This window comes from Mesoplodon bidens (genome assembly GCF_964165515.1).
Source record: "Mesoplodon bidens genome assembly, chromosome: 14".
In the NCBI taxonomy this organism is placed as follows: domain Eukaryota; kingdom Metazoa; phylum Chordata; class Mammalia; order Artiodactyla; family Ziphiidae; genus Mesoplodon; species Mesoplodon bidens.
The window spans coordinates 70,954,390-70,980,261 of NC_138170.1; the positions used below are offsets into that span (position 1 = coordinate 70,954,390).

The 25,872-nt window shown below is 44.0% G+C and overlaps 1 protein-coding gene across 2 annotated transcripts in view; it reads right to left on the reverse strand.

Annotated features, from left to right (window-relative positions):
• Positions 1–16,760: 16,760 nt before the first annotated feature.
• KLHL29 (kelch like family member 29) overlaps positions 16,761–25,872 on the reverse strand; it is a 311,757-nt gene continuing 302,645 nt past the window's right edge. For both annotated transcript variants that reach the window (XM_081253965.1, XM_081253966.1), the window contains 3 exons: positions 21,641–21,834; positions 21,122–21,266; positions 16,761–19,070 (listed from right to left, as the gene is read on the reverse strand). In XM_081253965.1, coding sequence (XP_081110091.1) covers positions 18,887–19,070; positions 21,122–21,266; positions 21,641–21,834 — 523 coding nt within the window. In that variant the 3' untranslated portion in view covers positions 16,761–18,886. The remainder of the gene's footprint in view (positions 19,071–21,121; positions 21,267–21,640; positions 21,835–25,872) is intronic.

A 25,872-nucleotide genomic window follows, 5' to 3' on the forward strand; every position in this document is an offset into this window, starting at 1 on the left:
CAGCGGCCATGGCTCACGGGCCCAGCCACTCCGCGGCATGTGGGATCTTCCCGGACCGGGACACGAACCCGCGTCCCCTGCATCGGCAGGCGGACTCTCAACCACTGCACCACCAGGGAAGCCCCAAGGTTTTGTTTTTTTTTAAATGTATGTAAATGGAATTATTTTACATCTTGCTTTAAAATTTATTTTTAAATTGGAAATGCAGACATGTAGTTTAAAGAATAAAGTAGGTCTAGAAGCCTTGTTATACAAACCAGCAATCCCCTGATTTTCCCTCCTCCCCACAGAGAAAGTCTCCCCAGAGCCAATTGTTTTCAGCACCTGAAACTAATTATTTGGTGTGCATCTCTGTATTTCTACATAATATTCTTATATGGGTGCTTTTTTATTTTCCAGTTTTTGCTGTTACCTTTTGATTTCCCACCCTGGAAGGGGACAGTCACACCTGCCACCAACATACACCCACATTTCTTGTTTTCCTATCCTCCCAGCTGGTTATCATTTTCATTAGATCATTATTCAGTATTTACATTATTGTAACTATGTAAAAACTGTTGACAGCTGAGCTATTTCGTATATTATTTTCCTTTCCTGTACACTTTTTGGTTAATAAGTCTTTGTTATTATTTGCCTAGTTTTCTATGTATTACCCACAACTGGTCCGCAAATTCATCCCCGGTAGTCCAACTCTCTTTTTGGTATCTTCAAACCAATAAGGTATGCTAGTGTTTCATCTTCTTGAGAAAATGTCTCCTGGAGCATTCTAACCTTTTCCAAATTTGCATTGGCATGTACCAAGGTCTTGCATAGCCATTTTCTTGGGACCTTATTCACTACCACCCTTTGCCTTTCTCTTCTTATTGTCATTTGTATCCTGCGTTGCTGTTGAGAAGTCCAGTGTTATTCTGATCCTTGACTCATTTTCCTGATATTGTTTTCCTTTCCCAAAGCTTTTAGAATCTTCACTCTTTCCCTAATGTTCTGGAATTTCACAGACATGTCTGGGTAGGTGTCTGTGGGCTAGAAATCTATGGGCCTCTCTACTCTGCAAACTCATGTCCTCATGTTCTGAGAAATTTTCCCGAGTTATTTCTTCATAATTTGCTCAGCTTTGTTTTCTTTGTTCTCCATTTCTAGAACTACTGTTACTCAGATATTGGCCTGCCTAGACTGTTCTCTAAATTCTGTAATTTCCTTTTAGGTTTTTATTTCTATGTTTAATTTTTTTTACAGCTATTTTGTTCCCTTGATTTTTTTAAAGTATCATTTTGTTCTTGTTTCATGGATGCAAAATCAGCTCATCTCTCTGAGGATATTAATAACTACTTTTTCTTCCTTAGTTTTTCTTCTACCTGCATAGACTCTTTCCTCCAAGTTGCTTTTCTTCTTTGTTTTAGCCCCTGTTTAGTATTGCAGCCGTTTTTCAAGTGTTTCGTAATTCTTTGCTATCTGTTCCTATTTAAGAGTGGGAGACTAGAAAGCCACTTTCAGGACATAGGGAAAGTCTCTCCAGATAGAAGTGTAACAGCCTTCTCTGGGAAATACCATTAGCCCAACAGGAAAAAAGCTAAAGATAATAACATTTGGGGTTCCTTTATGAAACCATCTAGCCAGAGCACCTGCCGGAGTTGTATGGATTAGAAATGATAAATACAAAGTTGGATAAATGTAGGCTACTTTAATATTCTCTATTCTTTCAAGAACTGACCCTGAAACTGTGGTTTTGTTGGTTATCCCAACAGAAGTCTCTTAGAAGGAATGCCTTCGTTTTTAGGTTATTTTTACAAATCATTTTGAGATTTTTGAATAATCATTTGTACTCCATTTGTTTGCTCCCATCTTTGCCCTCCTAACCTCATTTTCCTTTCATTAGGCCAGTGTATTAGCTACAAGAAATCAGAGGGAATTAAAGTGTTCTATGGAAGATTTTGCACTGGGGGCTTTTCCCCCCTTCAGGAGCAACAGTTATCTTCAGAGTGAGTGCTTGGAGGTGATGGAGTCAGGCTTTTTCCTTTTCTTTGACTTCTATTAACACCAACTGTTTTCCTGACAGCACCTCTTTTTCCAGAATCAGAAATGATTGGTCTGTGTAGGACCATTTGGGCTAATAGTCCTACCTTTTTTTTTTTTTTTTTTTTTTTGCGGTACGCGGGCCTCTCACTGTTGTGGCCTCTCCCGCTGCAGAGCGCAGGCTCAGCAGCCATGGCTCACGGGACCAGCCGCTCCGCACCATGTGGGATCTTCCCGGACCGGGGCACGAACCCGTGTCCCCTGCATCGGCAGGCGGACTCTCAACCACTGCGCCACCAGGGAAGCCCCTAGTCCTACCATTTGATGAATGGCTAATGTGGCAGCTCTGAAAGGTCACACACTATAAGTCATGACACCCTGATTTTCTTACTGGAATTTTTATTTCTTTCTGAAATGCCAGCCATCTAGAACTCTTTCGGGTCAGTGTTTTGATTAACAGAAGAAGCCTAGCCTCAGGGAAAGAAGTCCCATATTAGCTAACCCTCTCCTCTTCATCCCTGATGAGTTTCAAGCCAAGAAAGATGAAAGAAGCCTGGACTGGAGGAAAAAAGGTGAGAAAAGCAGAAAAACGTATAGTGTTTTTCTTACATATGTGATGTCTTTTACAAGTTAAACAAAAAGTTATCTTGGCCTTTCCCCCACTAGCCATTTACTGGAGATAAGGAATTTAGGATGTGACGATCCCATCCAGGTATCCATTACAGCAGTGTGTTTAATATCACACAACATTGTGGATTAATCACTAGTGAGTTGCTAACAAAGTTGTGAATTTAATAGGCCAACATTTTTGGGGTTGTAATGGTTTGGGGAGGTAAGGATCAAAAAGTCGGTTTGGAAGACTGTGAGTAGACTTGTTTAGAATTAAAGCTATATATATGTATATGGAAGTATAGTGGAAGATAAAGCTGTGTGTGTTGTTTGGGGTCTTGTTATGGAGGACTAGGCTTAAGATATTTGTACTTTATCATGTGACAATCCTTGAACATTTTTGAACAACACCATGGCATGTTGAAAATGGAACTTTAGAAATATTAATTTGACAGATACATAGAAAATTTCTTTCTTCAAGATAGGTTGACTGCCTGTCATATGCCAAGTAAGTGCTAGACACGGGAGTTAAAAAGCTAGGTAAAACAGTCCCTGCCCTTGGAAATAAATATTCAGTAGAAGATGACATAGTAAGAGAAAAAAATGTTTTAAATTAGGTAAGTGCAATGATAATGGTTTAGCTTAGGTGCCATTGGAGCAGAGAGGAAGGGAACTCAACTCACCTAGGAATTCACAGGAGGTTCTTCAGGTGGATATGATATTTTAATAGCATCTCAAAAAGTGAAGGAATATATGCTGTAAAAAACTGGGGGAGAACATTCCAGGAAGAGGGAACAGTATAACAAATGTATAGAGACAGAGGCAAACATGTTAAGTTCAGGCAACTATGGGCACTTCTAGTTTGCTCTTTCTAAAGCAAAGTAAAGAAAAAAATAGTATTAGAGGTTGCCAAGGACTTTATATGCCTTTCTTGTATTCCAGGTAAGGGATGCTGCAGGCCTGGACTTGGGAAGTTGAGAAAGGGACAGTTTGCAGCAAATGTAGAGTGATTGTATTTTGGGGATGAGGATAAAAGAGGAGCCTGGAATTGCTCTTAGGTTTCGGCCTGGGTAAGCAGATAGATAAGTAATGCCATTAGCTGAGAATGAACAGGAGAGAATAGCAAATCTGGGGTGAATGCAGTATTGGACATTTTGACATCCAGGTCCAGCAGACATTTAGATAAATACATCTGAAGCTTGGGAGAGTTCAGAGATGGAGACTTTTGGGGTTAGCTGCCATAAGTGTTATTCAAACTGTGAATGTGAATCAGACCACTTAGGTGGTGCTTCAAAGCAGAATGAAAATGGTACATAGAGGAACAAAAATGTATAAACAGCACGAGAGGATGTCTCTTACAAAGGAGACTGATCATACCTTCTCAGAGGCAGCACTACCAAAAGAGTGGTGTCACCAAACTCAAGGAGAAAATGTTATATTTAAAATGGACAACAGTGTCAAATGCTCCAGTGGAGACTAATGAAATATATACTAAAACATTGCCAGTAGATATGACAGTTTGGTAATCTTTGTTGTTTTTAGGAAAAAGGGAAGGAGTGAGAGCATAACTAGAGGTACACAGGGTTGAGGAAAGGATTTTGATAAAAGTGAAAAAGTTTGAGCATGTTATACACTGAAGGAATGGAGATGATGGTAGCGGTGGTGGAGGTAGCTAACATTTATTGAAAAGGTGCTGGATTCCAGGTCCTCTTCTGAGGCCTTTACACCTGTTAACTCATTTACTCTTCACATCAACCCTATGAAATAGATACTGTTTTCCTTATTTCACTGATGAGGAGAGTTAATCACAGAGATTGTTACTGATACATGACTGACAGCTAGTAAAGAGCAGAAAGAGAATTTGAACCCTGGGATTCTGACACAATAGCCCAGTTACTTACCATTATCCTGTATTGCCTCAATAGAAAGGTGGAGGTCGAGATTTGGAAGAGGTGATAATTAAGGGTTCAAGATTTCAGAAAAGATGGGGGGGGACAAAATCAGAAACATAGGTGGCAGTGTTGGTCTTGAATAAGAGTAAGGATTTTTTATTCCTGAAGACCAGAAACTGTGGGTACAGATGGACGTGGTAAGTTTGGGGACTGGATAGGATATTGTGAAACTTAGGAAATTAATACCTGATGGTGTCAGACTTTTCCTATCAAATATTTATGTATGTATTGAATTTATACCTTTTTATTATAAAACATAACAGATATGGAAAATTGCTTAAAACAAATGTGTAGCTTATCATAAACTGTTATAAGATGTAACCACCACCCAGGTAAAGAAAATAACACTTTGTCAGCCAAGCCAGAAGCTTTCCATATGCTCCATTCCAATTAAAACCCTCTTTTTCTCCCCAAATGTAACCACTATCCTAACATTTATGATAATGATGTTTTTGCCTTCCTTATAGTTTTGTCACCTGTGTGTATTTCTAGACATTTAAGTTTTTCCTGCCTTTTTTTCCTTTCGTCTTTAAAATATCTTAATCTACATTTAAGTTTTTCCTGCCTTTTTTTCCCTTTTGTCTTTAAAATATCTTAATCTACATATTCCTCCTTCTTCTCTTTTTTCCTTGTCATTAGTTTGTTGAAGAAACCAGTTTTGACCTGTTGAATTTCCCAGAGTCTGGATTTTGCTGGTTGAATCCCTTTGGTGAAGCTAACATGTTTGTTTGTCCTCTGTATTTCCCATAAATTGGTGCTTGGATCTAGAGTTGTGCTGTCCGATATGGTAGCCACTAGCCACATGTGGCTATTGGGCGCTTGAAATGTGGCTAGTCCAAACTGAGATATACTATAAGTGTAAAACGCACACCTATTTTAAAGACTAATTTCAAAAATAATATGAAAATATCATTGTTTTTATATTGATTGTATATTTTAATCATAGTACCTTGGATATATTAAGTTAAATTTATTAAAACATAATTTCTATCTAGTTCTTTTTTCTCTTGTAATGTGGTTATTTGAAAACACATGTGTGGGACTTCCCTGGTGGTCCAGTGGTTGGGACTCCGCGCTTCCACTGCAGGAGGTGTGGGTTCAATCCCCGGCTGGGGAACTAGGATCCTGCATACCACACGGCGCAGCCAAAACAAACAGCACATGTGGCTTGCACTGTGTTTCTATTGGGTAGCACTAATCTAGAGGCCTAATCAGATTCTGGTTTTGTTTTATTATTTTGTGCGAGACTACTTTATAAGTGATGATGAGTGTGTTCTTCTGCTTGGAGGCACATAGTACCTGGTTGTCGTTCTCTTTGTGATGTTAGCAGTAATCGATACTCAATGCCTAGGCACCTTAATTCATCAGAGTTTGCAAATGGTGAGTTCTAATGAAATCACTCCTTACTAATTTATTATTGCCTTGTCTATTAGCCGGTTATTCAGTAGTGCAAAACATATAGGAAAGGTAGGATTAATGTTTGATTCTTTTAAAAAATTTTTTATTTATTTGGTTTCACCGGGTCTTAGTTGAGGCAGGCGGGCTCCTTAGTTGCAGCTCGCTGGCTCCTTAGTTGCGGCAGGTGGGCTCCTTAGTTGTGGCATGTGATCTAGTTGCGGCATGCATGTGGGATCTAAGTTCCCTGACCAGGGATTGAACCCGTGTCCCCTGCATTGGCAGGCGGACTCTCAACCACTGCGCCACGAGGGAAGCCCCCTCTAAATTCTTAATTAAATAAAAAGGTAGTTAGATAAGTTAGCCCATACTACCAAAAAACCTCAAACCTACTAAGTAGAGTTCAAATTCTGTTTATAGTGCTTTTTGTCTTTAGTCTGAGGGCATATAGTCTAAATACTCTGTTCAAAAGTTACTTCGGTTAATCTTCTCTACGCCCATCCTCTCTGGTTGTGTTATTCTTGGAAATATAGTTAGGTTCTTTTGTTTTTTGGTTTGTGTTCAGTTTTAATGTCCCTCTTATTCTTGTTGTTTATGTGTTTTAGTATGTAAAACATTAACATATTTACAAAAATCATGACTGTGCAAAATAATTAGATCCAGAGAAGTATCACTGCTCCTATCCCTTCCACTATGGAAGGTAAACAACCTCATTAGTTTCTCTTTATCTGTCTGCTGTTTCTTTTGCTAAAATAAAGTTACATGTATATTTTCTTATTTTCCCCCTTTATTCTTACACAGAAGGGACTTGTTCTAGATATTCCTTTCCACATTGCTTTTTTAAAAAAACAATAGACTTTTGTGTGTGTGCAGTTTTAGGTTTAGAGAAAAATTAAGTGTAAAGTACAGAGTTCCCTTATATTCCCTTACCTACACCCCCCCCATTTAACCATTATTAACATCTTGTATTACTGGGGTACATTTGTTACAATTTATGAGCAAATATAGATACATTATTATTAACTAAAGCCCATAGTTTACATTAGGGCTCACTCTTTGTATTGTACTTTCTATGAGTTTTGACAGATGTATAACGACATGTATCCATCATTGAAGTATCATTAAGACTAACTTCACTGCCCTAAAAGCCTCTTGTGCTCCACCTGTTCATTCCCTGCTCTCTGCCCAGACAACCACTGATATTTGGAGTGATATGCTTTGAAGATGGAGGAAGGAGCCCTGAGCCAAGGAATGCAGGCAGCCTCCAGAAGCTGAAAAAGGGAAGGAAAAAAGATTTTTTTCTAGAGCTCCAGGAAGGAACACAGATCTGTTGACGCCTTAATTTTGGCTCATAAGACCCATTTAGACTTCTGACCTCCAGAACCATAAAATAATAGATTTGTGTTGTCCTAAGCCACTAACCTGTAGTAATTTTTTATAGCAGCAATAGGAAACTAATATAGCTCCCTATGTGCACCATGCAGGGGCCGGCTGGACTAGCAGGACGTGGGGGTGGTCTCTGCTATAGTTCAGATCTCACAGCCTTTGCTCCACTGATCCTGGTCAGTTCTATGCATGTGCAACTCAGAATCTCATACAGTCATTTAAAGGGCCTCATTCTCCATTCTCTACTCTTTGTGATCTTCTCCCTCACTGTCAGGTTCCCCAGAGCCCCCTTTTCTGCTTATCTGGATAGAAAGAGAAAAAATATCACTGTCACTGCTGCCACGAGGAGGCTGATTCATTACTGAGGCTTACCTGGGTTTGGGTCTGGAGGATGTAGAGAGACCATTTTTCTTCTGAGATTCTGGCTTCCCTAGTGTAAGCTGGGGGATATAGGTGATAAAAGGCAAACCAGGGAACTCATGTGGGTCATTGTTTGAGTTTTGAATTTCCCATTGAGTTCACATGCTTTGTTTATTTTTCAGAGCCCTTAGCAATTAATTATTTTGTTTTATGTGGACTTGTAAACAGTGGGAGAGAGACAGTGGAGTATGCTTACTCAGTCTTAACCAGAACCAGGAATGTCTTCATTTCTTTGTTACTTTAAAAAAAATTTCCTGGGCTTCCCTGGTGGCGCAGTGGGTTGAGAATCTGCCTGCCAATTCAGGGGACACGGGTTCGATCCCTGGTCTGGGAAGATCCCACATGCCGCGGAGCAACTAACCCCATGAGCCACAACTACTGAGCCAGCGCACTAGAGCCCACGAGCCACAACTACTGAAGCCCGTGTGCCTAGAGCCCATGCTCTGCAACAAGAGAAGCACTGCAATGAGAAGCCTGAGCACCGCAACGAAGAGTAGCTTCTGCTCGCCACAACTAGAGAAAAGCCCGCATGCAACAACGAAGACCCAACGCACCAAAAATATATACATTTATTTTTAAAAAATTTCCTGCCTTTTCTTCCCTTTTGTTTGTCTTAAGGCATTATCTATTTTTTTAAAAAAATTGGCTCACGTTCTTTCTACTTTAGTGTACATTTCTAACATGATTTTTTTTCTTTCTGAGTTATTTCACATCCTTTGTAAGTTTTTCTAATTTTGGTTTACATTGTTCTTTCATTCTTCTATTATTTTTTTGTCCTTTTGCTTGTTTTGAAATAGTAGGTTATAGTTTTCATGTATTTTGTAGGAGGGCCTTTATTGCCTGTAGGGTAGCTTTCTCCTTTTAAAGTTTTTTCTTGTAGTATATTTATGTGGGATTTTCCCTCAATCCACACAAAGGTTCCTCATTTTTTATATGAAATTACTTTCCTTGAACTTTTACAAGGAAGCCTGAATTTTGTGGCTCTAGAGCTCTCTCTTCTGTTATTTCTGTGAAATCTGCTTACTTTGTTCCCCTCCCCTATTTTATCTGTATTTCTCTTTTGTCCCTGTGCTGTTCATTTTAGATTCTGTCCCTAGTAGTTTTGTCTTAGTATGGGGCTTGGACCTGAAATGGGGCTTTGGCTGATTCGTTTTGAGAATTTTCGCAAGGCTAGTAGTTCCCACAGAGCACTTACCCTCACCTGAGAACTAGAGGGTGCAAACTCCTCTCAATATCAGGAGCTCTCGTCAGTGCCCCACCCTCACTCCCCACCTGAGTACCTGTGCTGGTTCTTACTTTCCTTAGATGCCAGTGCCTCTCCTCTGCTTTCGTCCTCACACATGTACCACAGTCTCATAGGTGTCAGCGGCTTGACCCCACTCACTTGGGATTTGGAGCTCTGGAGATTCCTTGTTACTTAGTTTTGTTTTAGAGGCTATCCAGGAGTCTTTGAATGTTTCACCCTCGTTTCTCTGTTTGTTTGTTTATTTATTTTTGGCTGCGTTGGGTCTTCGTTGCCGCACGTGAGCTTTCTCTAGTTGCTATGAGCAGGGGCTACTCTTCATTGCGCGGTCTTCTCATTGCGGTGGCTTCTCTTGCTGCGGAGCACGGGCTCTAGGTGCAGGGGCTTCAGTAGCTGTGGCTCAAAGGCTCTAGAACACAGGCTCAGTTGTTGTGGCTCACGGGCTTAGTTGCTCCGCAGCATGTGGGATCTTCCCGGATCAGGGATCGAACCTGTGTCCCCTGCATTGGCAGGTGGATTCTCAACCACTGCACCACCAGGGAAGCCCCAGTTTCTCTGTTTGTAATGGTCAATTCAGGAAGATTTAAAAAACTGTATTGTCACTTGCCATCCTCCTCCGCATTAGTTTTTTCGATGTAAAGTTGTGCTCTTCTGCTAAGAGTGAGGGGTTCTAAGTAAGAAATTTAAGGGGGAGAAGTGAAGGTTTAGAAGTCACTGATGGAACGAGGAAAGGGAGCTCTCCAGGGACAGATGGGAATAAGTTGAGGGCACAGGTGAGTGTGGGCGCCATGTATTAGTAGTGCTGCCAGCCTATGTGAATGTGGGTTTTTCCCCCTTGTAGGTGTCACCCCGAATGAAGCCTCAGAGGAGGCTGATAGTTGGATTAGGACTATAATTAGGCTTGTTGGTCCAACTGAAGGACCAGAACGTTAGGGGGATGAGGTAACTTTTGGGAGAGGAATTCCATTCCTGGGTAAGAATGGAAATGAAACCAAAGTGGGGTTACTAAATTGGGAGACAACGGAAAGGATCTAAGGACTGAATGTCTGAAATGAAACTAAAGAGCAAATACAGTGGGGGGAGGAGTCGTGAATGTGTTGGATGGAGACTCTTATCAGAGCACAGAGTTTAAGATTTCTTAGGTTAAAAATAAAAAAAGACTTCTTAGGTAGAACAGGTTTTTTTTTTTTAAAAAAAGGCCTAGTGTCAGGTGCAGTTTAATATGTTTGATCCATAGTAAGTTATTAAATGCTCTCAAATTTCCAGTTTCTGAACAAATGGTAAATCAGTAAGCATTACTCCAAAATCGTATGTTGTCACAGTGGCTGAAGAGCCATCAGTAAAACCACAGGTTTAAGAAACTTTGGTGCTTTTAATTAAAAAAACACATGAATAGCCTGAGTCATATGTCTATGGCTATCAATGTAGAGTACAGAGCTTTTCTAATGTCTCATTATGGCAAAAAAGCAAAATTAATTTTGATATGAGATAGCATTATTTCTAAACACTGTGTAGAGTTACTTTGCTTATAGCTTAAATTTCCTTGGGAAAGTGTTGGAAATAATAACAAATTTCTATTTTAGCATTTTAATAAGTGCAAAGTATTTTAACAAGCCTTTGCAAACAGAATGTCCTTTTAAAAAGAAATGTGACAATCCACAAGTAACATTATACTTAAAATGTTACTGAAATAAAAGTTATTTGTGGTGGGAAGTCTCAAATTACTTCACATATTTAAAGGAAACATCAGTAAGCTGTCAGTTGTGTAGTTTACCATGGTTTAATAAAGAAATTTCCTTAATAAGATTGTTTTAAATGGAGTTTGTAGCAAAGAAAGGAGTAATTGCCTATCACACTGTAAAAAATCAGTTTCACATCTTTGGAATGTTTTTTTTACACTTAATTTCCACATTGTTTGAACTTAAACATATATCCACAGAAACAAAAAAGCAAAAGATCATCAAAAAGCTCTTTGTTTCTGAGACATGCTCAAGGTTTTATAGCTGGAATTAGATGAAACTTTGCCTCACTATTAACACAAATGTTAATCTAAACAGATATTAGATAGAAAATTTTTATGTTTTAATGAGAATATTGGAACTAATGTGAAAGTTTTGAATTTTAAATATTGATGGGACAAATGATGAATGTCTTTGTTCTCATCTGCAGCTGACTTGTTGAGAAGATTGTCATGTTGTTCAAGATTAATAAGATACAAAATGCCCAAGAGTCTTTTCCAGAAATTGTCAGGTCACACTTTTGCAACTATCATTAGATGTGTGGGTTGGATATTTTAGTTGTGTAGAATGGTTATTGTGTGATTATTTCCATTTTTTCAGTGTTTTTACATTGCAGTGTAAGAGATGCTAAAGTCTTTTTGGAACTTAGAAAATTGCAGTGAAACATATTTTGCTGTATTCAGGAAAAGTATTTTGTTCATATCAAAGAACACCGATCTCATTTCTTCTGCTACCATATAAAAATGTATCAATTTTTCTTAAGAAATATTTTGACAATTTTAAACCAGAATTTGCTTCAGAATACTTCCCAATATTACCTTTACTTTCTGATATGCTTCTTTCGAAGATGAAAGACAGAATGTATTGACTCCAGAATCCCATGTAACTATTTGAGCTTGTGTCATAATTTAGTAAAGAAAAAAGTTTTCTAGATTTGAGAGGTGGGGGGCAATTTGTGGCTAAATAAGCTTGGAAAACCCTGCCTTGTGTATCCACTTCAGTAAAATTGTAATGACTGTTACTGTGTTTGTTTGTTTTTTGTTTGTTTTTTGTTTTATATTGGAGTATGGCCGATTACAATGTTGTGATAGTTTCAGGTGCACAGCAAAGTGACTCAGCCATACGTATACATGTATCTATTCTCCCCCAGTGGTACTGTGTTCTTGACACAGAAGTTCTGTCATAAAGAAACCTGTTTAACTTTGTTAAACCCAGCATTTCCCAAATTTATTTAATCTCAGACCCTTGTACATGATTGTTTATAGCTGCATTATTAATGGTTAAAATGAGGAAGGAACCCAAATGCTGATCAATTGGTGAATGGTTAAACAAAATGTATCCATTTATATACCCCTTCAATGGAATATTATTTGGCCATAAAAAAGGAATGTAATACTAGTACCTACTACAACATGGGTGAATCTTGAGAACACGATGGTAAGTGAAAGAAGCCAGAAATAAAAGAACACATATTGTGTGATTCAATTTATATGAAACGTCCATAATAGGCAAATCCATAGAAACAGAAAGTAGATTTGTGGTTGCCATGTGCTGGGGGTGGGGGAAATAGAGAGTGATTACTAACGGATACAGGTTTCTCTTTTTTTGGAACAGAGAAAAGTTTATTGCAGGGCCATGCAAGGAGACAGGTGGCTTGTGCCACCAAAACCCTGAACTCCCAGGTTTCTTTCTGAGATGATAAAAATGTTCTGCAATTAAATAGTGGTGATGGTTGCTCAACTCTGTGAATATTCTAAAAACCACTGAATTATATACATTAAAATGGTGCACTTTATCATATGTGAATTATATGTTAATAAAGCTGTTATTTTAAAAACACCTATAAAAAGAAGATATAATAGCAACAACTAAGGAGAAATAAGGGCTAAAAATAGGGCAGTAGTAACAGAGAGGTACCAGAGAATGTAGGGAGTGAACTGAAGAGCTTCAAGGACTTATTTTTACCACCAGGGATGCAAAGTCGACAGGCCTGATGGGTCCGGTGTTGCCTAGGTTTGCGCTAGCGGTGGCTAGCTTCTCCGAGAATGACGGAAATCTATACACACGGTAAATAGAAACCCTTGAACAAAAAATATTGTTTCTTTAGCCATCTGTGGATAACAGGGATGGCTAAAGCAGTGCACAAAATTGTGGCCTTGTCTTTATGTTTTTCATAACTCAAAACATTTTTCATGCTGCCAATAGAATCTGGCTGTCACTACTCATCAGGGTGGGGTGCCCTGTGGGGGAAGATAAGAGGACATGACCCCTGCCTGCAGAGAATGTAGTCTTATTGACCTAGTTTGACCCACTCAAAGGCTGTGCTCACCTTTCATGAGGAAAGACACCCAGGTGACTTGCCAAGTGTTTCACAGAGGGCAGCAGAGCACATGGATTATAAATTTGGGAAGATAAACACAGATTTTTGGATTGTCTAATTTTTGCCATCATGTGGAAAAGGCAGACTTCTTGGAGTTGGGGCCTCACTTTAGTCAGCTCTTTGACCTTCTACCTCCGTGGGTGGCAAGGTCATGGTATGCCCTTTGGGACTGAGGATGGTGCAGCCAGTGTTAATGCTCTTCTCCCCTTTCCTTCACTCTCCCTGACCAGGTGTATGGTCAGCAAGAAGGTAAGGAACTCCTTAAGACTTCACAGCAGAAGGAGTTTCAAATGAGGCAGAAAAGATATCTTAGTCAGAGGCCTCTTTCTTTCCCCCAAACCCAAGTTTCCTGTGTAAAGCCAAGCCTTCAATGGAAGAAGCCAGTGTGTTATTGAGACTCTAACCAGATATTTCAAAAATTGCTTCTAAAGAGGACTGTATCTAACACAGAGCTGAATGTCTCTTATATTCACAGAATTCTCTGTTTTCTTAATACAGGTTTCTGAGGTAGCTTGGGGAGGAGGAAGGAGCCTTAGTCTTGGAGCCATAAGAGCTACACAGTTCCAGGCAGCCTTGAAGAGACCGTATGATGTAGCGCAGCCTCTCTGGAGGCCCACTGAGCAGGGTTTTGAATACTGATGTGCCTTAGACGGACTCTGCTTCACGTCTGGAAGCTGTGGTCTCACCTGTGCAGCAGGGATACCATCCTCTGCAGGATTGTGATGAGCATCAAATGCGATAGTGCATGGAGAACACCTGGGGCATAACTATTACTGCACAAATCACTTAACTTTCTTGATATTGTTTCCTCTTAAAGAGTGAAGATGATGCCCTATGCCTTTTAGGGTAGCTGAGAGGATAAAATGGGATAATGTATGCAATTATGTTATATGTTATTGAGGTTTAATTAGAAAAGGACTTCACAAGGATCTTGGTAACCTATTGCAGAGTTTTGCACTAACACATGTATCCTTTTGTTGAGCTATAATTTTTTCTTCTTTATTATTGTCTTTTTCATCTTTCTTGACCTTCCAAGAACACAGAGAAGTGGTGGTATTCATTGGTTTCATGCAAATCTTCACGCACTGAAAGATATAATCCATTCACCCCTAGCCTTTAGGTTTTAAAAAAAAGTCTTGATTATTACTGGAAATCTGTTTTCTTGTTCAAAATTCTTTGTTACATTATTCTGAACCCTTTTAACTTCTCCATTGATTATAGTGTCCAAGATAGGAATTGATCTTTGAGAACTTCTCAGACTAAAATATAGGAGAAAGATTACTTTCTGTCCTTCATTCCCCATTAAAAAATATATATATATATATATATCTGTTTCTTTATTATAAAAGTAATGTCATCACTTTATATACATTTTGGAGAAGAGAGAAAGAAAATTGCCCACAATTCCATCAGTTCAATTAATAGTAGTTTTATGACTGTACATCTGGTCATTTTAATATACATATTTTACATATCTTTGTGTGTGTATATATATAGCTTATATATCATTATATACATACCTTACATAGCCACAATCATATACAAATATGAATCTTCCTTTTCCCCCCCTTCTAATGTTTTCTATATTGCTGCATGTCTTTAGTACCTGTCTAGTAGAATTATGAGGATTCAGTGCTTTAAGTGCTTAGCATGGTGTCTGGCAATAGTTAGTGCCACTGTGGGAGCTAGTTGTTATATGACTTTTTCCATAGTTTGCATTATTTCCTGATGGACGCCCAGAAGTGGATTTACTGGGTCAGGTACTCTTTAGGCTCTTGATACATGGCACCTGCCACATTGCTTTCTGAGACCCATTTCAGTTTACAGAGCCCTTGGTGCTACTCAGGAGTTTCACTGCTCTTCATCAGCGCCCCTCACCCCGCCCTTTATTTTTAGCTTTGAGAAGCTCATTTAGTTAGGTAAAGATGTTACCTAATTATTTAAGTTTCATTATTTAATAATTATCAATGTTGAACTTTTTGTTGTATGTTTCCTCTTTGCAGTGTCTGTTCATGACTTATTTAACAGTTGGAATCCCTTAACAGTTTCTAATTGAATTACATGGCCTCTTTAATAAAGATATTAATCTTTTGTCATATGGACTGCAAATAGTTTTCCTGTTTTTTTCTTATTTTAGCATTGAGTTTTTTTTTTTTTTTAAAGTTCTCACACAGACACACACAATGTGATCTGTCTCCTGTTTGTGGCTGTCACAATGAATTTCCTCACCATCCATGCCAGGTCTGATGGTAGTGCCTTGAGCCCAACAAGAGAGACTCTCCCCATGGTTACATGGGTGCCAAATAACAGCAAACACACATGCCTTCTACGGTAAGTACACAGACTCTTCATAGACCCCAGAGAGCATATTTCCTTTGATTTAGGCAAATAGAGTAGAGAAAGAAGGAGGTAACAAAACTATTGCTTGGTTTTTTTGTTGTTTTTTTTTCCGATCGAATTTATTTATTTATTTATTTTTGGCGGCGTTGGGTCTTCATTGCTGCGTGTGGGCTTTTCTCTAGTTGCGTCGAGCAGGAGCTACTCTTCGTTGCGGTGCACGGGCCTCTCATTGCCATGGCTTCTCTTTGTTGTGGAACACGGGCTCTAGGCGCATGGGCTTCAGTAGTTGTGGCACGCAGGCTCAGTAGTTGTGGCTCGCGGACTCTAGAGCGCAGGCTCAGTAGTTGTGGTGCATGGGCTTAGCTGCCCCGCGGCATGTGGGATCTTCCTGGATCAGGGCTCGAACCCGTGTCCCCTGAATTGGCAGGTGGATTCTTAACCAGTGTGCCACCAGGAAGTCCAATTGCTTGGTTTTTATGATTTTAGCTTATAATTTAGCTTATAATTTTAGCTCTTCGTGATTGGAATCTTCTAGACATTCTCCATCCTTTCCTCTAGGACTGGTGTCTTGAAGGTACCAGTGCAGATATTTTTGGCAAGTGTGTGGTCCACTCATCATAAGGCCTCAGCTGAGTTCTCTGAGAACTCCCAGTCCCACCCACCCCAACCTACCTTCTTCCGATTTTTTTCTTGCAAGGAGATACTAGGTCTTGGTGACATTTGGGGGTTAAGGGTGTGGGGCTCTTCCCTTGGGTAAAATGCTGGTAAGTCTACCTTCTCCTACTAATCCGTTAAATCTAACGTCCTTCCATGCAAGAGAGGGAGCAATCCCGTCTGGTGTTCTACGCTTCTGCCCTGGGCTTTGCGTGGGTATCCTTAGGAGAGCAAAGCCGGTCTATACAACAGGTTAGAGAACAGCCTCAGGCGGGACTGAAGAAGGCAGGGAGGCCCCCCGACTGGATTTTAGAATGGCAGTCACAACTCGTTCTTCCTGAAGGGAGGGTGTTGCGTCTCTTCTCAGGCTGATGGCGTGGAGTTGCCATGTGGATTTGTTACAGTTCTCCAGGACAGCCTCTGGCACAGGAAGCAGACCAGGGGGAAGCTAAGTTTTTGACGCTTTCAGTTGCACAAGTGTAATAAGAGCACTTAAACTGAAGGGAGACCCTCAGAGTCGATACCAGAGTGTTTGCAAGTCCCTTTCAGCTTTGACCTTTAATTGCCCTTTATTCTTGCCTTTCAGCCCTGTACATTCATTCCCTCGCTGAGGAGTCCTATGCTTTATGATCACCAAGATGTGCATTCAAGTCTGTAACAGAGCCCAGACAGCTGATGGGAGAGGTGGCACAGGCCTGCACTGGGGTTTCTCATCTCGGTGGCAAGGACAGTGGCACACAGAGGCATTACATTGGCTTCCGAGTCTAGATCTATAAATATATTTATTATAACAAGAACTTAACAATAAACATATACTATGTACCATACCGTTACAGAGAACCCTGTTTTATAGCATTCACAGAAATAGCCAGTTTTGCTCCAGTGTGATAACTGAGGAGAGAACAGGATTTCAGTGTCGTCCGTGTTGAGTCTTGCTGACCGTTAGCACCTCCTTTGGAGGTAGACGCCCACCAACGCTGACATCGCCCTGCCCCAGGCAGTTAGACACTTGTGCTCCAGTTCTTGGGTTCACACTTGCACCCTGTTTGACATAAATACTTTAAATGACATACAACGTATGTAGTTTTGTGCTTATTACTTTTTAAAAGAATAAATAATATTAAAAACTGCATAACGAAGCTCGGTATCTTGTCCAAGTGGGAGCCACACTTGTAGTGCTAGAAGTTGATGCCCGACATTGGGACTTTGTGTCATCAAATACTGAAAGATGGAGAGCGTGTCCTGTCCTTTTCTCCTTATGAGTGGCTTTTATGATGAAATGACGGCAAGTCGACTTACCAGGTATAAAAATGGTAAATGCGTATTTGGTACCAACTTCAGCTAAACAGCACAGCAGTGGCGGCTGCCTCCTTCGTGCCCTGGAATGGAAACTGGTCACCACGTGAGGTTTGAGGGTCTGAGGACTAGAGGGAAGGCCTTTCTCTGTGAGCCACGGGGTGGCCTCCCTCCTGGCTCCCCTTGCTTGGGTTAAGATGCTACTAGAAGAGTGATTCTGCTCTTACCCCTCAGGCCTTGGCTGTCACGGCTCGTCTGAGAAGGCTGTCCCCATCCTGAGAGCTCTTTGTGGCAGGCGCCTTAATATATAGCTATAAATATCAAAAATAGTCTCCTGTGCTTTGTAGACATGTATTCTCCCTCCTTCCCTTCCAACCTGGCCTGGGTCCTCAGCTTTACCTCATGGAGGGAGCTGAACTGGTATCACGAGCCAGAACTGGTTTCCTTCAGGAACAGAGTTGTCTCTCTGTGACAATGCTTCCACGAGGCACGGCTTTTACGGGGCTGTCTGGGAGTTACTTTTTCTAAAAATAAAACGGGGGCACGCACCCCCACCCAGGAGAGATCCTCTATTCTGAACATAGAAAAATTAGAGCAAATGCCCCACTCTGGCACTACCTACAAAGAGCTTTGGGAATTCCCGCGTTATCCCTCTCGTGGCTGCCTCCTTCTCTCGGTACTTAAAAATAGCCTTTTGTTTATCAAGAAAATGCCTTGGAAATCTAAATAATTCATATGGGATAAGAGAAAGCTAGCACAATCACCTTGTCCTTCTCCAGCAAAAACATGGTAGAAAACCCTGTGAAGCAACAGACGGTTCTCCCTAGCTGTCCCCACGGCTGCCGCCGCTCCAGTCACATCGGGCTCCGCAAAGAGCCTGGACTTATCTTCGACCCAGTGGGGACCAGCAGCCTCCTAGGCCTCGGGCCCCATGCATAGTATTGTCCCTTGTTTTCCCTCGGCCACTGAAAGCGTAGATTGGTTAAAAAACAAAAGTAGGAATCAAAGTGATAAGGACACTTTGATCTTATTCCAAGAGAGCCTGACGCCTAATGTTGTCAGAGGATAACTGATCTATGGTTGGCTGGGGATCAAGCTTGCCCTGCAGGAAGGAGAAAACGACTTCTCTCTCCCAGTTGAAAAATATGTGAAACTATTGCACCAGGCAGAGTGAGCGCCTCCGTTCAGAGCAAGTGCCTCTGCAGGAGCCCCAAGGCCCAGCTCGCTCGCTCGCTCGCTCACGGTTCCTGCTGCTCCAAGGCTACTCCCTCATTTTCCCCAAAGGCGAGGATGATCTCCTACATTCAATGTAGACGGTATTCAAAATGTGTAGCGTAGTGAGTTCCTTGATTGTGTGGGTCGGCCTCTTATTGGTGTTGCTGAAAGTTGATCTTTGTGAGTAGCCTTGGCCTCACCAGACGTGTCTGTCCACAGTCTCGGCGTGGGCTTTCCGCTGACGTCAGCCGCTTTGAATATATTTCTTTATCACGACGCAGCCGTGTCTGAACACGGGGCAGGGCATGTGGGGGAGGAGGGCCCACGTGTTGGTTGCAGGCTCGTAGGCTTCCATGTTGCCCAGGGCAGGCCCCTCACTGCTCACGATGCCTCCAGTTGCATAAATCTTCCCATCGAGTACCACAGCACTGTCGGAGAAAGCGAGGAGAGACTTAGCCACTGGATTTCCACCTGGGACCTGGAGATAGATTCCCGGCACCCTGTCCTGTCGCAGGCTGCCTCTCCCCTTTTGCAAAAGTCATGTGGGGCCTTGCTGCTCTTCTTTGCCCTCTGACCTCAGCGGGGATAAGAAAAAACACCTTTCCTCCAGGACCAATCAGGACGTCATGCTATACTACCCTCCAAGCTGTGGGCGACACTGATGCATACTGGGTGTCCCAGGACCTGCCCATCTGACTCAAGTCGGCTGGGAGATGAGCAGCCTCTGTGTACAGGTGCTCGGCTCAGTTCACTGGGTCTCTATGGAGCATCTTTTTGGTGTTGCTGGGACAGAGCCTTCCTACCACTCAAATCCAGCTGGGAACATGACGCGCCGGAATGATAGCAGACAGGGTAATACGGAGCTAAGTTGTAACTGAGCATCAGCCACTCCACTGGGAGTTTCACCCTTGCCCAGGTGCTCAGTCAGAACTTCCTGCTGTGACTCCTTCACACGTGTGACCTGATACTGCCGCCCGCCCGTGGCTGCAAGGGCCCGGTGTGCTCTCTGCAGCGTCACGACGGTGGCCCGGCACCTTCCCTGTGCCACACTCACGGGCTTGGTCAAGCTGTCTCGGGCGGCTCTCTGCTCCTCTGTGCTTACTATCTCACTGCATCCCAGCTACCCCTTTACACGGATGCCAAACCTATGCTTCCAGCCCCGAGTTCTCTCTCATTTCCGCTAATGGCCATTTCTTCTTGGCTGTCCCCTGAAATTGAACAGAAACCCTTCCAAAGTCTCCACCATTTCTGAAAATCTGAGCCTCGACAGAACATGTGTATCTAGACGTCCTCCCAGACACTGAAGCCCCCAGCTGTCTCTCTCGCAGCTCCATGCCATCTGGGCCCCTCACACTTCTCCCCTTGTGGCATATCCTTTCCCTGCTTCTCTTGCAAGACCCAGCTTAAATCTCCCCTCAGGCATCGTCTCTCCGTGCCCACACTCCGGCTGTCTTGATCACTGGACAGTATTCTCAGAGTTGCCCTGCACACAGCCACCATGTGGGATATGTGACATGAAAGTAGGGCTCGAGAACTGTAGCATCTTCATACTAATAGGAACTTAGCACTCATCTAGTCCAAGGGCGTGTTTCATAGGTAGAACTTCCCCAGAGAGGGGAAGTTATTTGCCCAAGGTCACGTAAGATGTCAGTGGTAGACTGTAGCTTTCCTAGCTGTGCCACACAAACAGCAGCCACTCAATAAATGCTTCATGCTCTTGCCACACCGAGGATTCAGTGGTCACCTCTGCACAGGTACAAGATGTCTTCAGGAAGGCTCTGTTATGGAAATGCTGCAAATGGGGTCTCTGTGGGTCCCATGTTTTCCCTAGTTCCTCTTAGTCCAGGAAAGGGTGGGGCTAGAAGAGCAGGGTGTGTGTCTCACTGCCCAGGGTGGTTAATTTTTCTGGGCCAGAGCGCCCCGGGAACCAGGCCACACTCCGACCTCTACCTCTCTCTTCCTGGGGGGCTGGTCTGGGTGTGTTTCTGCCCAGTCAGCTGCAGGACTCCAGGGCAGCTGTGCCTTGTGCCTCACTGGGTCCAGCTCCAAAGAGCCGTCAGGATCATGCGTGCCATCAGGGCACTCCCCCAAAAGCCACCTGTCCCATGTAGGGTATCACACAGCTCTGGCCTGTTGCTGCCTCTCGTCTGTGACCGGGCAGGCGGTCCTGGGGGGACGTTGACCTCATAGCACCATCCTCACCTCTCACTGAGAGAAGGTGTGGCCTTAAGGACCTGGGCCGGTGTCTGTAGGAAGCCCTTCCTGTGCAGCTTGGAGGCGGGGTCAGCTGGAGCCACAGGGTCAATGCTTTTGGGGCGCTTCACACTCTGCATGAACACCCACACCCGCGGCTGGCGGAGGCTGGTGCTGCTCTGGGCCCAGGCACCGCCTTGGGCATCGGATGGCGGCCAGTCATCATGAACCAACCCGTCCGCTGTCCCTTCCCCCGCCCTCCTCCTCCCCGGGCCAGCCTCCTCACCTGCAGAACTGGCGAGAGTGATTCATGTTGGGACCCGCTTTAATGTTCCCTTTGTCAGGGTCATAGATAGTGGTGGCTCTGGCATAAGCCCCACCCAGGATGAAAACGAAGCCATTGAGGGTGACGGCGGGAGCATACTTGTTGTCTGCAAGGAGAGCAGAGCAGGCAGGCAGGTCAGGGCCCTCTGCCGGGCCCCCTCCCCTCCTCCATCCCAGCAGGCCCTGCAGGGGACGGGAGCTGCAAAGACCTCCAACATCACTGGTTGGCCCGAGAACAAGGCTGGGGCCAGGAGACACCTGGCATGGACCAGCTTGTCCTTTGTCCAGGTAGTGGGAGCTCCAGCTGCACCTGAGCTGGGGCCTCCCCTCCCCTCCCACCCCACCCCCCCCCCCGTGGACTTGGGTGTGCAGAATGCTTGGGCTCAGCCCGCTCTCTGGGTTTGGGAATATTGACACCGACTAAAGCGATGAGGTGGGGCCACTGTCCTGATCCTGGGCCGAGGAGACAGCTGGTTCTCACCAATCATCGGGGACTCGATGAAGCTCCATGTGTTGGTCTGTGGAACGTAAGACTGGAGGACGCCGGCAGCTCGGCCCGCCTCGTTCACGCCCCCAAACACGTAGATCTTGCCTCCACACACTGTGGCTGCTGCCGAGTGCACTGCCTTGGGCAGAGGGGCCACCGCCTCCCATTGGTTGGTGATGGTGTCATACCTGTTAGAGAGGAGAAGAGCCAGAATCAGAGATGGGCCTCATGCAGGGCAGGGGCCTCAACAAGACAGCAGACACAGGGAGGCCCCCCACCCACTTCCTGCCCTCGGTGTAGCCCGAGATCACACAGTGGAGGGCACTTGGGATGAATCACTCAAGGCCACCCAGGATCTAGCCCAAACCGGCCCTCTCAGCCTCCCTCTTGAACCTCAGGGGGGCTCTTGTCTGTCTGTGGAAACCTCTCTCAGCTCCCCAGCTTCCGGGCCTCTTCAGCCCTGTCTGTCCAGCTCAGTCCTACTCTTTCATTCAGCAGCCCGGCACTAGGCATCTCCTACATACCCAGCCCATGGGCTGGAAACTGGGGAAATAGTGGCCTGGACCGAGGAAGGAGGTGGGAACAGAAGGAGAGGTAAACTGATGAGGTTTAGCATGAATTGCTGTCTCATTTCAGGGAGTCGCTGAGGACGCCTCAGGGTCTCTGGCTTGGGAAACTGGACAGAGGGGACACTACTCATGGGACAGGGAATCGAGGTTGGGAGAGTTTTGGGGAGGAGGATGATTTTGGTTTTATTCATGGGAAGTTTAAAGTATCTGTGGGTAACAAATTGGGGATGTGCAGGGGCAGTTGGTATTTAGGTCTGGATTCAATATTCAGCTTTGGGATCATGGGCACATAGATGGAAACTGAAGACGAGGTAGTTCACAGAGAGCGTGTGGGGTGAGGACGGGCTGAGGACACTGGGGAGATGCCGGCCTGTATGAGGGGAGCTGAGAGGAGTCAAGAGGAGTGGTGATGGATGTGACAGGAGGTCAGGAAGTCCCCAACAGGTCACTGGTGGTCATGTCAAGGGCACCATATGTGGAACGGGAGGTGCAGGGCTATTTGTGTATGGAGGAGGGAGCGGGAAGCCAGGCAGTGGAGCTGGCTGGTAGAGACGTCTCTTGGATGAAACTTCGCTGGGGAAATGGACAGAAAAGGTGGGACTTAGAAAGGACTATGGAGCTAAGAGGGGTTTTGCTGATAAATGTTTAACAACCAGCTCTCCAGGGAAGAAAGTTCTGGTGTGTAGCATTTGCTGATTTCTGTAATGTAAATCCTCTCATCATGGCTGATTTCAAGCTATCAATGGGGCATCACTGAATGTGGGGTTGGGAAGAGATGCCCAGTAGTGCCCCTGGATACAGAATCTCCCCCACATACAGATGCAGTGGACACATACAACCTCCAGAACATAGGCAGTAGTAAAATGTAGTAAAAAAAATTAGACAGTGATGAGTTTTGAGTATGGATTACCTTTGTTTTTAAATAATTTAATTCTAAGTTTATATGACTTAATTTTTAATAATCTCTGTAGCTAACAACTGACTTGAAGAGTTCCTGAAGATTTAACAGTGGGCTCTAATGAACCAGTATGAACCAGCTCCAGCACAGCATGGGTTTTATTTTAATTTGCCAGGGGGAGTTTTAATTGTGTTTACATGCTGATAGCAAGGAGCCCAGGTGGATAAGGAAGGATGAACTATATATGAAAGAGAGGGGAGAGCTGATGATGGGAGGCTCCTGGTAGCTGGATGCAAATTGGATCCAGAGTAGACAGGGAAGTGGTGGCCATTTAGGCATGAGAGAGGAAGGCAAGGATGGCATGAGCATAAGGACATATGCAGGAGTGGTGGCAGGAAAAAGAGAGAGTTCTTGATTGATGGCTCCATTTTCTCTGTGAAGCAGGAGTCAAGTACTGGAGGAGTCTGTGGGGTAAGAGCCTTGAGGAGAGAGGTGAAGATGGGAGACGCACGCTCTTGAGAGTGGGAGAAACGGCTGACAAGGGAAACACAAAAAATGCCCTGCGCCATGAGGATCCAGTAGAGGTTGGAGGACTTCATATACAGTGGGGCCAATCTACAAGACTGTGGGATTTTCTCCACCAGCAATCAGCCTGCAGAGGGCAGGCGTGGAGATGGCAACGGGTAGGATTGAACAGGCTTGACCAGATCTCTAGGATCTGTGGTGCAGGACAAAGTGGCAAAGTCAGAAGATGAAGTGATGGAACATGAGTTCCAGGCAGGGCAGGGAAAACGTGAGAACAGACACAGCTGATGGCAAGGGTAGACTTGGCACTAAGCAAATGGGCCACTGAACCGGGATCTTTGAGGTCTTTCTTAGTGGGGCAGCTGTGTTTCTCAGTTGTTCCCTGAGAGCCACCCTCACAAGCATTCACTCTGGATCTTCCATCTACGTCTCACCACACTGTTCACTGCTCTTTTGTGGGTTCTGGACCCAAGGCGGGGCCTCCACCGTGGGCTTGCTGCATCACCACACTTGGGATTCTCCCAGCGCACCTTTCCCGGGAAGCACACGGGGCCCACTTTTCCTCATGAGCCTCCTTGGGGCATGAGTCATTGCATGGTCACAGCTCGGTGACCCAGGGAGATGGTCTCTCCTAGCTGGTGCCCCTGGCTGTGAGACGTCCAGCTCTGTGCTTGCACAGACTCAGGATTTGAGAAGAAGCTCAAGTACCTGAAAGGGGAGCAGGGGCTGATTCAACTAAGCCCCAAACGAATGATACGTGGCTAATAGGCAATGGAATAAGTGCCTTTTTGGACAGTATCAGAAGTTCAGATATCTGTTTTTTAAGCTGATGTGGCAGAGATCCAAAGAGCTGCAGAAGGAGCTGGGAGACAGTGGAAGATTATGTGGCTGTTAGTCTTCAGGTTTTCGGTATAATGGCACATTCTGCCAAACGTGAATTTCTTGTTATTCCAGGTGGCTGATTGCCAAGCCACAAGCCCTCCCGTCAGCTCAATCTGTCAGCTTCCTGCTTGAGAAGGATACGCTAATGACATGCAAATGACCCCGCGGAGTGCTGCGCTCTGCTATCATTTATCCAGTAACCACAGCTACTGCAATATATTGCTATAAAGTATTAGACCCAGTTATTTATATAATGATATAATACAGGTTTGTCTATTATACTGTTGTTTTAAACTATAATTATATAACCTTGCTCTAGTCCTGCAATACAGTAAGGTAATTATAATGCACCATACATCTCATTCATTATCAATATAAGAGCAATTTGTACCATTAGTGCTTCCTGGGGAACAAAGTGTCCTCGTGTCTGTCCCCATTCCCCCGACCTTCCTGTCACCCTGAATTCTCATCATTGCCACTGTGTGGCACAGAAATTGACTTGACCAAAGGGGGTCTAGCTATGCTCCTTGGGAAGCAGTGGGCACCTCTTCCATGTAGCCTCCACCCAAGAGTCTTCAGGTCTGTGTCCTGTCCATACAAGGACGGCTGACAGATCCCAGTGGACTAGAGAAGGCCTCAGGGCACTGTGTCCTTGACTGCTCCTCCATCTCCTGGGGTTCCCAGGGTGGTCTTGCTCACTCCGTGCCCCAGCTGATGTTTTGCAGTGGAACAAAGGCCTAGCCAGCTGCTGGGGCAGGCTGGTACAGGCTGATCCTGGGCATTGGCGAACTGCTCCTGGGCCCAACAGGAGTGGAGTTTGTTCCCCTTCTTTGTGCATTTGATCCTTGAACAAATCCCTGTATTTATCAACAAGTTTGCAAAATGAGTAATCAGCATCTTAGGAGATTAAAAATAGCGGACAAGAGCAAGACAGGATGACAGGTCTAGCTCAGTTTACTCCTACATAGAAAATGTCTCGTTTTCGTGTGTTTATAGTGGATCACAAACGAGTGGAACCTGGTGCTTCTGGAAAGCTTGGAGAGTGATGGGTGTGCAGTGGGTCCCACCGAAGGCATCGGCATCAGGGCTGAACCAGGTTCAACAGCAGTATTAATATCTTCATAATCACACGGGGATTCCCCATTATCTTCAAATCAATACGACAATTAAACGTTGTTACTGAGCCCTCTCTGAGCTCCACTTGGGGGAGTTAAAAGCCCACAGTGAAAATCCAGAGCCTGTCGCACTCTGAAACCATCTTTGCCGTAACATTTATCAAGCGTCCAATTAGCCAGCGAGGGAAAAATACAAACTGAGGGGTTTGTGTGGCTCTACAGGCGAGAAGCCGTCAC